At 38.6% G+C, this 15,000-nt stretch overlaps 1 protein-coding gene across 1 annotated transcript in view; it reads right to left on the bottom strand.

Annotated features, from left to right (window-relative positions):
- Positions 1-15,000, bottom strand: part of LOC138026960 (MAM and LDL-receptor class A domain-containing protein 1-like) — a 226,196-nt gene that overhangs the window by 149,588 nt on the left and 61,608 nt on the right. The window contains exons 17-20 of the mRNA XM_068874440.1: positions 11,195-11,781; positions 9,630-9,786; positions 2,697-2,869; positions 2,331-2,405 (exon numbers count right to left, since the gene is read on the bottom strand). Coding sequence (XP_068730541.1) covers positions 2,331-2,405; positions 2,697-2,869; positions 9,630-9,786; positions 11,195-11,781 — 992 coding nt within the window. The remainder of the gene's footprint in view (positions 1-2,330; positions 2,406-2,696; positions 2,870-9,629; positions 9,787-11,194; positions 11,782-15,000) is intronic.

The raw sequence follows: 15,000 nt of genomic DNA, 5'->3' as shown, positions 1-15,000 counted from the left end.
TCCAAAGAAATCCACCAAATTTGAGTTACTCGTTCCTCCTGTCAATGGCAAATTGTTCTGTGACCTTTTTTGTTGAGGTGCAAGATGTCGTGGTAAACTGAAAGCCCTTGACGAAAGGAATCATTTTGTTTTTCAACCACACAATCCCGCTAAGCCGGGCACCATGTAAGTCGATCCAAGTTTTAAGCTTTTCGTGAAAAAAATATTTTGCCCTTCTTCTTGTCACTCGAAAATTCAAATTCAGATCATCTTTTAAAGCTAGTTCTTAATCTTCATGCCTTTTCGGCGAATGCAGCGCGAATTATTAGACAAACTTCGATGAAGACGAAGTTGTTTTGCTCAAACAGAAGAAACCAACTGAATGTGGAAGACGTACGTTCAGCCAATCAGGAGCGAGAATTTTTGGCGCTCGACCAATCGTGAGCGAGTAATTTTGCCCTCTTCTCAAGAAAAATTAAGAAAAAATACCCTCTTCATTGACCAATCAGCATTCAGTAATTTTGCCCTCTTTGTTATTAGGGTACTAATACCATGGACATGATGATCAAAATAAAATTTTGAGGGCCCAAAAAAACAGGCTGGTTATCACCATAGGGCTGCAGTAGACAGGTGGTGGCTATCAGGAGAACGACAAAGGAGACAATCACCAAACATTTAATACCTTTTTAATTAAACCTTGCAGCTTGTTAAAAGACTGTGGGAAATATCAATTCGAATCTTTATATCAGATATGGCCGGTTTGCTTGTGAAAAGAAGTTTTACTAGCAAAACTTTGCAAGTGGACGAAAAATTTAACTTCGAGCCCTGGTGATGCGGATATCCTCTTGAATCTGAGTTGCTGTTCAATTTCCTTTAGCCAATATACCCTTCCACTGTGACTAACTTCCTCTGATCAGATCTTACTCCAAAATATGGTTCTTTCAGAAGGGGTCAGGTAACTCTGTTTCTCCTCGTTCCTTTCCATCTAGTGTTTTGTAGAACAGCGATTAGCTTGGTTGTTTAAACTGTTGGCATCTCTCATCATACCTTTTGATCTTAATCCTACCTGTCTTAATCTTCTGTTTTAGCATGCCCCAAACATACAAAGTGTCCTTTCCCTCAAGATGATATGTTCTCTGAAACCTTCTTTACCCTTCTTTTCCACAATGGCTCTTCAGTTCTTTTCCTTTTCTTCTGTTTCAGCATTCCAATTTTCTTTCTGCAGAAGCATATGCAGCTACGCACAGTAAAGAATTCAGCTCAGTGATGTTATGGGTTTGAAACCTCTCAACTTTGCTCTTTCACATGCCTTCAGTGATGGTAATCCTACTCTCCGTTCCAGACACATCAATTCTAGAATCCTGTCAAGAAGAGGATCAAGGTAAGGGGTCATCTCTCGTGGCTCTTCAGCTGGAGGTAAAATGAGTTCCTCTTCAGGTGATATGTTGACCTTGGTATTCGTCTTAGGTAACAGGTGTTGTTTCATAATCTGGTGTATCTGTGGCAAAGCTCTATATAGTTCCAGTTTGATGATATTTCTTACTCTCACAGCTGTCTCCTTTTTTTTTCACAGTCTCTAGCCACTTCTTGGTCATAATCTGGCGACCTTGATCTGCCAATCCCTGGTCGATAACTTTTGTTGGCTCTTCGTTGGTATTACGGTCTTTCCACAGATCTACCAGTCTCTTTGTGTATGCTAATTTCTCTGGTTCACTCCCGATGTAGCATTCAAACAACTGTTTGTTGCCCTTCTTTGACCTGCCAAATCTCTTGTGTCGTTGTTAAGCAGTAGCAGGACGACGACCAGGCCTGCCATGTTGATCCACAGGACAAGTGCCGGACGTGGCACTTCGCTAAAAACTCCGGTCCTGTTGACGTCGCTTTTGCGAAATTCAATACTTGACATTCTCTCGACAAATGAGGTTGTATTTTACGGTTTCCACCAACCAGGAGTTTTATCTATTTTATTCTATATCATCCGTTGTTTCATTTATAATTAATATTAGACACTCTGCCCTTTTCTGAAGCTAAAACTCCACTGGTTGTAAACGCAAAGAACAAATTAATTTCCAGTTTGGCCTTAGAGCTACGAAACTACTCAATGCCATTTAGTGTAGTCTACGAGTTTACATATCGCTGAAGTTTCTGTGCTCAACTCCGATTCACTCAATAATCGATAATAGAGCGATGAACCGTTTTGTTACACCATTTTAACTGTTTGGTTGCGCTATTTGTTACACCGTCCTGTTCTACATTAATTCACTCGAATCAAACGATCTCTCTATGGTCGAAATAGGTATTGCCTTTGTTAAGCTCAGTAGCACAGCCAATGTAACAGATTAGATACTCACTCAGCGCCTGGGTCGTGCTTGGTCGTTGAGTTGGGGATGATCCTAAGGGCGTGTATGGAGGCAATGTGGCTTTCCCTTTAGAAAATAATAACAGAGAGAAGAAAAGCACAGGTCATCTAATCTTCTACTAGAGAGGATGGAGACCCTATTGATGAATGAAGTGGGAACGACTAATGGATCATACTCTGCAAGAATGCTATTGAACACACGATCATCCTCGCAATCAGCCAATAAATCAATCTGCCTTTTTTTAAATGCGGCCTCCAAAGTTAGACAGGACGTGCTCAAGGAGGTGAATGGACTAAAATTAGTGACCAAAAAAGATTTCAGTAAGGTCGTCTTATAAGGAAAAGTAGACCAGCTTACCAAGATGAAAAAACGAGAACGATAAGTAAAATCCATTGTATTGCACAAACCCATCTGTATGAAAAAACAACACAGCAACTTTGTCGTTAACAAGCACCCTCCTTCCGGTTTGCTGACCGCAGTACGTGCCAATAATGCGATTCCTACCATCAGTAATCCTTAAATAGTCGAACCTAAAATAAAAACGTTAAAACCAAATTAAAGTCTTTGAATAGGACTGGTGAACAGATGCAAAAAAACAGGTTTCCTAGTCTTCTCTACTTGGTTTCAATTCAAACATATATAGAACAGTGTTACACGTACTAAAAGCACACGAAGGTATGGTAACGAAGGTTCAAGAGGCATATCGATTAATACCAGCTATACTAGTTGACCTAAATGGTAGAAATGCTGCTGAGGGGAAGGGACATGTTCAAGTATACTTGCGGTATATTTAACGACAGTTTGTGCGTGAAATTAAAGGGCGATTTTGATAGGTGTTGTGCAGGGACAGAACAAACACGATCGTCAACTGGATCCCACTTTAAAAAAGAAAGAAAACACTTTGAGGATAAGCGCCGAGTACTATGATTCATGTGACTGATCGATTAGCATAATGCCAATGGAGTAGACGTGTTTGCATGCGCGCCTGTATAAGCTAATAATTTCAACTCTTCTCATTCGAGCTACGAAAAAGCAAACGAGCTAACGTGACCTGCAGAGATGCAGAGATGCCGCCAAAACCAAGCGAAAAACGTTCTCCTGTCTGAAGTTCCGAAGAAGAAGGCAGCCCCTTTAACGCTCTCGATCGCGACACCAACTTAAAAACTAGAAAAGCTAGAGGTGCTTGATAAGATAAATGAGAGACTAATTAAAATCGAAACCGAGACAAGTATCATGAAAGACAACATCTAAGAAGTAGAAAATAGGCTAAACTTCGTCAACAGCGACGTGACCGAATTAAAGTCAAACTTGGAGGCGAAGGCGGACGCCACAAGGCTCGAAGCACTAGAAGATGAATTAGAAGAGACTCGCAATAGATCACGCAAAAACAATCTGGTTTTCTTTAACGTCCCCGAAAAAGCTGAAGGAGATGACTGTGTAGCTTTTATTCAATATTTTATTGCCACACATATGGACCTAGAAGCGCTTCGTGGACACATCGGCATCGAACGAGCACATCGAACCACAACCAAATTAAGCGCGAGGAACACGAAGCGGCCAAGACCAATACACGCAGCCCCTTTAAGTTAAACAGACAAGATGAAGGTCTTGGCGAATGCTGCTGCCAGGTTAAAAGGTAAACCTTTCAAAGGAAATCAGATCGGAATTGGGGCTGATTTTGCGGAGAAGACACATGCAGGATAAAAGGAAAGTTCTTCTCCCTCTCAAGAAGCACCTTCAGGAAAAGCTTGGGCAAGATTCCAAAGTTTTTATCAGCTATCCTGCAATTTTGAAGTATGTAAACGAAGATGGCACGCTGAAAATAGTGAAAGATGGTGATTTTTAACGAATGAGAAGCGAAATGGAAGATAAGCAAATGTGAAGGAGACGTTTGCATATACTTTCGTCTACCCATCTCGCGGAGTTAATTGGAATCCGCTTGGCCCTGGCTAAAATAGTCCACTTAGGAGGTAATTGAGTAATATGTGTTGTGTTTTTTACCTTGTACCTTGTGCATTTTGCTTGCTACGTTTAGTATTAAGGTTTTCCACGCATAACTTTTTTCCCAATTCTATTCAAATATTATATCTATGCGCAATCTAAATTTTGTGACGCTCAATGTTAGGGGTTTAATTAAACTGCCAGAGAAAGAGGGGCGCTATTTTCAGACAGCTTCATAAAAAGAACGCCTCGATAATTTTCTTGCAACAGACCTATACAGCTCCAGTGATCAAGAAAAGAAGTGAAGCAATGAATGGAGTAGCAAAATTTATTTTTGTCACGGCAGTAAACACAGCAGAGGTGTTGCGATCTTATTTAATCCTAAATTGAAAATAGCGATTCCAAACCAGAGTCAAAGTGGAGATGGCAGATTTCTTGTTGTTCAAATATTAGTGGAAGATTGGAAGATTATTTGCGTGAATATCTACGCGCCAAATGACCCTAGTTCACAAATTACATTTTTCAAAGAAGTTAATAATTTACTCCAGCAATTTACAGGCGAGGGCATCCTTGTTGGCGGTGATTTTAGCTGTCCTCTTTATAAAGATGATAAGGAAGGGGGGTCGCGATTTCTCCTTCAAGCGAAAGTTGCGGAGGAAATCAAATTAATCATGTTCAACTTAGATCTTTAAGATGGGTGGAGAAAACTAAACCCAAATGAAAAACACTTTACTTGGCGATCCCAAGATCAAAAAGTAAACTGCAGATTAGACTATTGGTTGGTATCCAAACTTTGAGTACAAGAATCACTGGTGCGTAAATGTGAGATAATATATGCCTCACACTCTGATCATTCCTTAGTGGCCATGCAACTGCAAAGAAATGTGCAATATACCAGAGAACCTGGGTTTTGGAAATTTAATTCCGCCCTCTTAGAAGATAAAGAACACACAGAAGATTTGACAGATAAAATACCGCAGTTTATTGAAAAATATAATTACGTCGAAGATAAAGGTCTCCTGTGAGAAATGGTCAAATTGAAATAAGATCTTATACAATAGAATTCGCCAAAAGGAAGGCTCGAAGGTGTAAAGCTCTTAAAATGTTTCTAACTGAAGACGTAGGGACACTTCAAAAGGTCGTAGACACCCAGCCTACTCGCGAATCTAGGCAAGAGCTAACAGCAGTTAAAAACACGTTAGATGCAATCTCTAGTTGGAGCGAGCTCATGACGCGTGTGTGCGCTTTAAGGCGCGTTGGTATGAATTTGGAGAATGGGGTTCTTAATATTTTCTAAACCTTGAGAAAAAAAAAATTATGAAAATAAATGTATTAAAAGCTTGATTAAAGATGATAATAGCATCATAACAGATCCAAAAGAAATTCTAGAAGAGCAGAGGAGGTTTTATCACAAGCTTTATTCGTCACAGAATCCAGAAATCGACGGTCCTTGATTTAACGCACTTTTCACGAATGACGCAATCAAAATCTTAAGTGATGAACAAAGTGACACATGTGAAGGTCTTTTGACCGAGAGTAAATGTAAAAATGCGTCAAAAGGTTTCCAGAAAAACAAGTCTCCTGGAACTGACGGGTTGACCACGGAATTTTATACTTTCTTTTGAAAGCAAATAAGTGAAACTATGATTGATAGCTTTAATTACGGTTTTACCAAGGGCGAGTTATCTATTTCACAAAGACCAAGCGTTATTAGACCTATTCCAAATAAGGATAAAAATCTATCTTACCTCAGAAACTGGAGGCCCATCTCACTCTGAAACGTTGATTACAAGATTGCCACAAAGGCGCTAGCTTCAAGACTCAAAAAGGTTTTGCCAACTATATTAATGATGCACAAACAGGTTATATAAAAGGAAGATTCATTGACGAGAATATCTGATTAATCTCAGATATTATTCATTTCACTGCAGAACAAAATCTGGAAGGTATTGCCCTTTTTATAGATTTTGAAAAAGCTTTCGACAGCTTGGAATGGCAGTACCTTCTTAAAGTGCTAGACATCCTTAATTTTGGTCATGACTTTAGAAATGGATTAAAACGTTATACACTGGCATCTTTAGCTGCACAATCAATAACGGCTTTGCATCCAGCTGGTTCGAGCTTGCAAGAGGCGTCAGACAAGGGTGCCCCTTACCGGGGCAACTATTTGTTCTTGGAGTTGAAATATTGTCCTCTTCAGTAAGGGCTAGCAAAGACATAGAGGGCATTCAAGTTCGCAACGGAGTGATTAAATTATCCCAATACGCTGATGATAGAACAGTTTTCTGCAGGGATGAATCTTCGCTTGGAAATTTGCTGGATTTATTAGGGCTTTACGGTGATTGTGGCGGATTGAGGCTTGGCAAAAATTCAAACAGGAAGGACACTCCTTTTGGAATCAATTGGCCTCAAAGACCTATTTGTGCATTAGGAACGTTTTTTTCTTATAAGTCTAAGCTTTGTGAAGTCAAAACGTTTTGTCCAAAAATAATCAAATTACAGAAACTGTTTAATATAGGGTCTCAACGTGACCTATCGCTGTATGGCAAAATAACAATTGCTAAAACCTTGGGTTTGTCGGAACTTATTTTTTCTAGCGCTTGCATTTCCACACCACCACATGTGATAGTCGCAGTCAATACAAACCGAAAATAAAAAGAAACACACTAATTGGTCCAAAGAATGGAGGCGGTTTGGACTACCCAGAATATGAGATTATTTCTAAATCACTTCAAGGTGCTTGGATTAAAAGCATATATGAAAGCGTAGAAAATCAGTGGATGACAATTCCTTCCTTTTATTTAGAAAATTACGGAATTCTATTCATTTTTGAGTGCAATTATGATGTAGCTCTTTTAATCCAAAACAGTGTGCCAGGTTTTTACATAAACGTTCTAAAAGCTTGGGCAGAAGCCAGGCAGAAGTTTAGAACAAACGATCAGAATAGTTCTAGAGATACTATCTTGAGGAATAACAAAGATATTACCATCGCTGGTAAATCAGTTTACTGGCACACTGCTGGCATTGAAAGAATTAAAGACCTCCTAGATGACAATAACATATTTCTAAGCTTTAACCAGTTTTGCAGAAAAACTGGTCTTAGTTCCCCATTTACCCAATTCTATGGGCTGATATCAGCAATACCCAGTAGATGGAAGCACGCTTTACGGTCTGTTCATACTGTTAATCAGCTGATTGAAACTTCCACAAATTTACAATTTAATAAATACGCTTGTAGAGCAATTGCATTAATAGAAAGAACGTTCCAGGAACCTGTGGTCAGTACAAGGTTGTGTACGTCGGGCGTGGATTCAACCAATCTTAAAGCAATTTATAATTTACCTTTTAGTATAACTAAAGAAACAAAATTAAGTATCTTTCAGTACAAAATAATTCATAATATCCTACCGCATGGTAGTTTACTATATAAGATGAAGATCATAGACTCGCCACATTTGTAAGCACTACATTGCAGTAGAAACACTGCCTCATGTGTTAGTCTGTTGTGATGTAATTCACCATTTTTGGCTTAAAGTGCTTGAGTGGTGGAATCAACAGAGTGGTGACAATTATTCAGTAAAACACTTAAACATCTTGTATCAACAGTATGGCTACAATCTTGAGACCAGGAAAACCAATTCCTTTAACTATTACATTTTACTAGGAAGAGATAAATCTTTTTTGCAAAGACTCGAGTTTAAAGCCCCTAACTTATTTCAGTTCTTGGATCTTGTCAAGAATAAGATCCTTGTTTTGAGATCGATTTTTCAGTCTAAAGGTCAAATAGAAAAATTTTATTCGGTTTGGAAACCTTTACTTAGTTTAATATAAGTTCTCTATATGTTGTTAGCGTGTCAGTTATGCAGGCTTGTGTGTAGGTTAGTGAATGTTGTAGTATGTAGTTGTATGTAAAAAAAATAAAAAATAAAAGAATAATTGTGACTGATCGAAATTATATACTTTGCACTTGAGTAGACTCTCAATAATAAGTACGTATGATCTGTTTGATTTACTAAGAAGGTATGAACCGTGGTCAAAATAACTAAGCATCGTTTCTCGGGAAACGATAAAACGTAAATAGCCCCTTGAGAGGACTTATACAGCAAAAGCAAAAGACGAAAACCCAGAGAGATTGAAGAAAATCAGAGGGAATCGCGTAACATTGGCATCGAGTCAGCCTGACAGTGGTCATTACTTAATAATCCTCCGCATTGCGTCCTTTGTGAGATTTCACGACAAAAAGTTCACAGCAGTTAACCCCTCTCAGCGGAGTTGGTAACTGGGGGATACCGAGGATTTCGTGACGCCATCACTTCAATTCTCCTTCCTTAGTCGCAAAGAGCTGTGAGATTCAGCTCTCAAACAGTAACTTTAGTTTGTAATATGATGAAAACAAACTTTGCGTTTTCCAGGACCTTGGTTTACCTTGGTTTCTGTGGCGATATCTGCATTTCTACAGATATTGATTGCTGCCCAGAAATCCGACCACAGCAATAAAAACGTGATGTTTTTGTCTCCCTTTGATGTTGCAAAGTACTTTGGAATTAGAAGTAGAACTCTAGGAGTCTGGCTTTCAGTTCATCCGGGGGAAACTACTAATTTAAATTACGACGAAAAACTTGAAAAGGTCAGGAGTATATTAAGCTGCAGGAACTACGGCAGACTGACAATAATGGGTAAAATAGCAATTCTTAAAAGCCTCTCGCAACTTGTTTATGTCTTATCACCGCTACCTTTAAATGTAAAGGCTATTAAAGAAGTAAACAAACTTTCCTTCGCCTTCCTCTGGAATGGAAAAGGAGACAAACTTAAGCGAACAACTATCATTAATGACAATCCAAACGGGGGCCTTAAAATGATAGATATTGTTTCTTTTAGTAAGTCCTTGAAAGCCAACTTTATAAAAATATATATTTGGATGCAGAAAACCGAGGCAAATGGAAACTGTTCTTTGATCTTGAGTTAAAGGCCTTCGGTGGAAAAACAGTTCTTACTGGCAACCTTAACGCAAATTACTCCAAAAACATTCTTCAATCTATAGAAAGCTTTATTAGTGCAGTTCTGAAAATTTGGGCAGAAATTAATTTCGAAGACCGAATAATTTATCGTTTAATGCATGCAATGTTGATCTCAACCAGTACTATGGCGCTTTCATGGTGTCTTTCAAGGATTTACCTTATTGAAGACAGGAGTGATGCCTTTAGTCAGAGATTAGATTTTTTTAAATTATCTTTTTACGTTTAGTTAAAAAGGCAAAACACAACTTTGCAGGATGGTAAAGCGAGTATGTAAGATAGACACGAAGTTATTTAGCCTAGAGTGTTGACGAAGCAGCGTTTTTGTACTTACCGACAACTTGACGAGTATTCCAAGTGGAAGTAATTGAAATAAATGACTAGCTCCTTGTCGCAAGGAATAGGAACACGATAAACACAATCTGTGTTACTAGGATAGTTGCTAGGATATCCAGGACTTCTAAGAATGTTGTTTACGACAGAACTGCAATCTGACAAAAATAAGAAATCAATCAATCAATAACAACAAAAAGTGGAAGAACTCGTGGGATAAAAGCTAATCCTAATACGATCAACCTGTTCTGGGTGCTCGTTTCCTCGTTATGTCTTATTCTGAAAATTTCCATTATTTTTCCTGGAAAATTTGTGGAAATTGAACTCGTAACAACTTAGTTTTCTTTGAAACCAAAAAAAAAAAAAAAAAAGGCGAGATACGAGTGCTTTGGGGAGACGTGTCTGTACAGTGGTGACACCAATGTGTCCCGAGTTCAATTCTCAGAGTCAGCATCATGTGTGGGCTTTGTTGGTTGGTTCTGTACTCTGCTCCAAGACATTTTTCTCAGTGTAAACCGCCTTTAACTTACCCTCTCCTAATAAAATAATCATGTTTGATTTCAGTCGATTTAAGTTAACTTAATAACTGCAATTAGTAGGTGAAGAGCAACCTTGGTGGAGGTAGTACTAAAGAATTATAAGCTAACTTAAGTTTAAAAACAAAAGAAAATATATGTATGCATATACACAAACACGTCTTCGTCAAAGCACACAAAACAACAAACCACTACATGTACATTATCACCAAGAAAATCTTGGAAAACATAAGAAAGCCAGTCACACAAACAACAAAGTTAAACCCCTGGAAGAGTACATCAAATACCGGTACCACAGAATGGTTTTAAACCATACCAGATAAGGACGAGCACGCTGAACGTCCATCTCCTGAAATTCATACTGATCTTGGTGGGATATCGCTTGCTGAGATGAGACAGCAACACAAAGCCATAATGATGTTTAAAGTGGTCAATGGATTGTGCCCTCCTTATCCCTCGAATATGTTTACTTTTCATAAAACTATAAATGATTATAGCCTTCGATCTTCTAACACTGATCTTGTACTATACAAAACTCGAACAAATTATTATAAAAACAGTTTTGCATTTTCGGGAGTCAAAGTATGGAATGATCTTCGATTCTTTATCGAGTTGTTCTTAAATTTTGTATTAATATTGTAATATCTATTGTAATGCAGTGCTTCTAGGAAGAACGGTGTACTTTGTAAAGTGGATAAATCCATCCATCCACCCCTCCATCCACCCACCCACAACTGACTGGTAAATTTAAATGATGGCGGTATAATATACCAAAGTATTGGTTACTATGGTGTTTATAAATGCGTTACGTTATCTTACAGACCTGATTCAGTGTGGGTATGAACTCGCTAATTTGTTGTTTTTGCTGGAGTTATATAAATCTTCTCTTGTAGTACATAGACATTGCTGCTAATATTAAACAATTAGTTTTACGTCACTCAGAAAAGGATTAAAATAGCAGCTGAGTTGCTGCGAGGAAAGACATCAAAGGGCTAAACGTAATATATAAGATTGATAAAATCACGCTTACTTGTGACCAGTTCAGGAAGAGGAGCATTGTTCATATTGTTCATAATCCAAGACTTGAAGTAACGTACGTTGGCATACACGGTGGGTTTACCGGCTGTTCCGCATGGTAAACCACCCCAACTAGTCACTCCTTCAAGATACCATTTGCCGTTAAACTCGCAAACGAGAGGACCACCACTGTCACCATGGCATGCACCTATCCCCCCCTGACTCCTTCCAACGCATATCATGCTATCGTCAACACGGCCAGGATACGAGTATGAACAGTTGTCGCGGGATACCAGGGGGATTTCAACTTGCATAAGTTCCTTTGGCTTAGGACCAAAGTAATAGAGTCTACCCCAACCAGTTATCCAACATTTTTTGTCTTCATCATCGAAGGGAAGTTGAAACTTGTCGTCTGACAAACAGACCAATCCAACTCCATTTCGTAGCTTAGCAGGTTTTGATAGCCTTAGTAGGGCCACGTCGTTTGGATAGTTGAGATAGCTTGGATAGTTGTAATTTTCATGCTGGATTATTTGGACAACGTCGAAATACTGTTCTGTTCCAACAACAGTATCGCGAGAGATGTAATGTGCTCCTAACCTAAAATACATTGATGGAGAAAATATAACACGATGAAACCTCCGAAAAACATCTTGCTAACTTAAAATATAAGTATAAGCAAGAAGTGCACAACAAGAAGCTGACCATTTTCAAAAGTAAGAATAATGGTAAAGCATTGAACTTACAACAAGAATCAGCTAGGAAGGTGTGAAATACACCAATTATTGCAACAACGAAAATGTAGAACAAGAAGGTAAGGAGAAATTAACAGAAAAATGTAAGCTGCTAAAGCTAGAACCATTAAACTTAAAGCTAAACCAGGGGCGTAACCAGGATTTTTCCATAGGTGCGCACAATTTTCCAATTTCCCCATCCTCTTAACCCCAAGTCTCAAATCTTTTTCAGGTGACTTGATAAGAAGGCGAGGTTACGTTGTAACCCTAGCATTTTTTTCTGTGAGTGAAATGACAACCAAGTCGAATTATTTTTTAACGCCTTAATCAGTTCATTGTCTGCAGCACCTCAAAGAAAATCGCTGACTATTTATAAGCCAACAAGGTTGTAGTATGTCAGACTTTTATCTACAAGTGAGGGATTTTTTTAGTTTACCGCTGTGTGACACATGTAAAACGAGATGCTTCCGTGAAGCATACACTGGGTTGCCTGTGGTACGTGTTACAGAAAATCAGAAGGCACTGAATTGTGTGGTATTGAACTACAGCATTCCAGTCTCTGGAGAATAACAAATAAAAGAGAAGCGAGAAACATTGGCTTCTGGGCTGACGTGTTGATAATTTTCAAGTTCCCTCACAACTTCTTTTCACCACAAGTTTAAGCGTGCCCTCTGAGCATCTGACAGCTACAATAGTTCGCTGACGTTAAGTCCTATTCGGATGGGAGACCAAAAATAATATACCCCTCAAAACAGAAGCATTGGACCGAAAATTCTATTTTAAGGCTAACAAATGCGGACCAAGCAAGGAACTGATTTTGTTAGCTTGCTTTATGCGAAACAAATATTGATGCAAAAGTAAATAAATAGTGATACAAAGTTTTTGGGAAGAGCAGAAGGAAGTTTTCTGGACGGTCGATCGAGAATAAATATTTTGCCATTAGCAACAACACGAAAACAACATCAATTTTTAACCCCGAATATAAAACGTTACGATCACCGACAAACATTCTGGGAGATTTTTGCTAATGTACTTTTGGCTGCACCAGTAAAAGCTCAAAATCGAAAGTTACATCGGATTCAGTGGGCGCCGTGATGAAGTTACCGCGGTGTGTTTACTCGCGAAACAGTGTCAAATCATCATTTGACACAGATACCGGGTTTTTGTTTTTGCAAGTTTTCTTTTTCTTTCAAGTGTTATAAAGTTTGACAAGAAATGTGCGAATTCAACACAAAGATCACAATCGCCCAATTCTTCAGGTTGACAGTCAAAACTTTACTCTCCAAGACGAGGTTATTTATCGCCAGGTAATTCCATCGTTTTGGGGATAGCAGCTACTTTATTTTTCATCAGTGTCAGATTTTTTTTTGCCGATTTTGGGGGTCATTTTGTTCAAACTCAAGCAAGCTTCCAACAGACCTGTTTATTTTCGTTACACTATACCACGTATCGCTCGAAAATTACACACGATATTAAAGTTCACAAAGGCTGGAAATATCTCGGCAAAATCCTTTTCCAGCGAAAAATTAATCGAAACAAACAACATATTTACTATTAGAGGCAAAAATACCTTCCTATTTCAATTGCGTGCGTGAAAACAAGAGATGTAATTAAATACATTTTTGACAGTTCACATCAAAACCCTTTTCGACTCGGAACGCTGACCGTAAATAATGAAGCACAAAAGCGACAACAACTTTCATTCAAATAATTCTTCACTGTCACATTTCCAAATATTTTACACCTTTGTAGAGTTGAGTACAAAATACCGGTAAATGTAAATTGTCAGACAACTAAGATGAGACTTGAGTAAACACTGTGATGCATTCTTGTAGGCGTTCGATTCCTTCAATGTTAATTTGTTAAATCATAGTTAGTAACTATGGTTAAATCCATAAAAAAATTGCTATTTGATTTCCGTGTTTTATATAATACCAAGTTAGTAAAATATTAGAAACAAAGCTCACTTGATATCCAAAGGCGAAAAATGAAATTGTTGTCGAAGACCATTACTCGTCTCTTAAAATCCAGATATTTATTTTTCAGCGCTGTCTTGCTCATCCAATTGACGATCCATTCTTGAGCTCCATGAGGGTATAAAGATCCACGAAAACGCCATTCACGTCAATGACTTATTAAGTGAAATTTCCAATTGTTATACCGGAAGACTGTGCAGAGTTGAGAACAGGTAAATACAAATCTGACAAATAGCGAGACAACTGAGATAACAGATCCACTATATGGATTCCTTCTCTCTCTTTGTTGAACCCATACTGAGTTACCAGAGAACTGTTCATTTGGTTTGAGTGTTGTACAAAACACCACACTTGGCAAAATTTTAGGAAGACAGCTCACTTTGATTACGGCTCGACGGGCGACAGATTGTTGTCGAAGTCCATTACTCGTCGCTTCTAACATTCGACCGCCTGTCTTGTTCAGTATCCAATTCGCTTGCCATTATTGAGCTTCATAAGGGTACATTTTGTTCAAAGATCCACTAAAACGCCATTCGCGCTACATGACTTTCGACGCCATTGTCCGTTAAGTTAATCGTTCTACTGTGTCCATCAGAGAAATCTACGCATTTCCCACTACCCTCTCGATCCTAAGAAAATACGCGTAGAAGGCTCTATGCACAAAGACACCACTTAGCAGGGGAGTGACAGGCAAGACTTTTACCGACACGGAAAAAAATATAAAAAAAAAAGAAAACGAAAAATAAAAAAAACGACGAAATTAAAGACATATTCCGACTGGGTTGGCAACCCAGTAATCATCTACGTTGACGTAATTGTAGTCTAGTTAAGTTTCACTTACGTGTACGCTTTCTACAAATATACACTAAACAATCAACCTGTACATCTACAATCTTGGACAAAAAGGATTGAGGATATTGAAACCAGGGGTTATTCTGCGCACTACGTCCTCAATATCGTGCATTATTAGCCATCTCCCTCCCCCTACAACCAACGTTGATAAGCCCAGGCTTGACATGCTTCGTTTCGTCTAGCAACATTGATCAGGGGGGTTGGGGGCAAAAAGAGAGCTTTTTCATACTTGTGATCGGAGTTTAGTCCAAAAGCAG

This window comes from Montipora capricornis, chromosome 12 (assembly GCF_036669925.1).
Source record: "Montipora capricornis isolate CH-2021 chromosome 12, ASM3666992v2, whole genome shotgun sequence".
In the NCBI taxonomy this organism is placed as follows: domain Eukaryota; kingdom Metazoa; phylum Cnidaria; class Anthozoa; order Scleractinia; family Acroporidae; genus Montipora; species Montipora capricornis.
The sequence above is the reverse complement of the archived record's forward strand: the minus strand, read 5'-3'. Positions and strand labels throughout refer to the sequence as shown.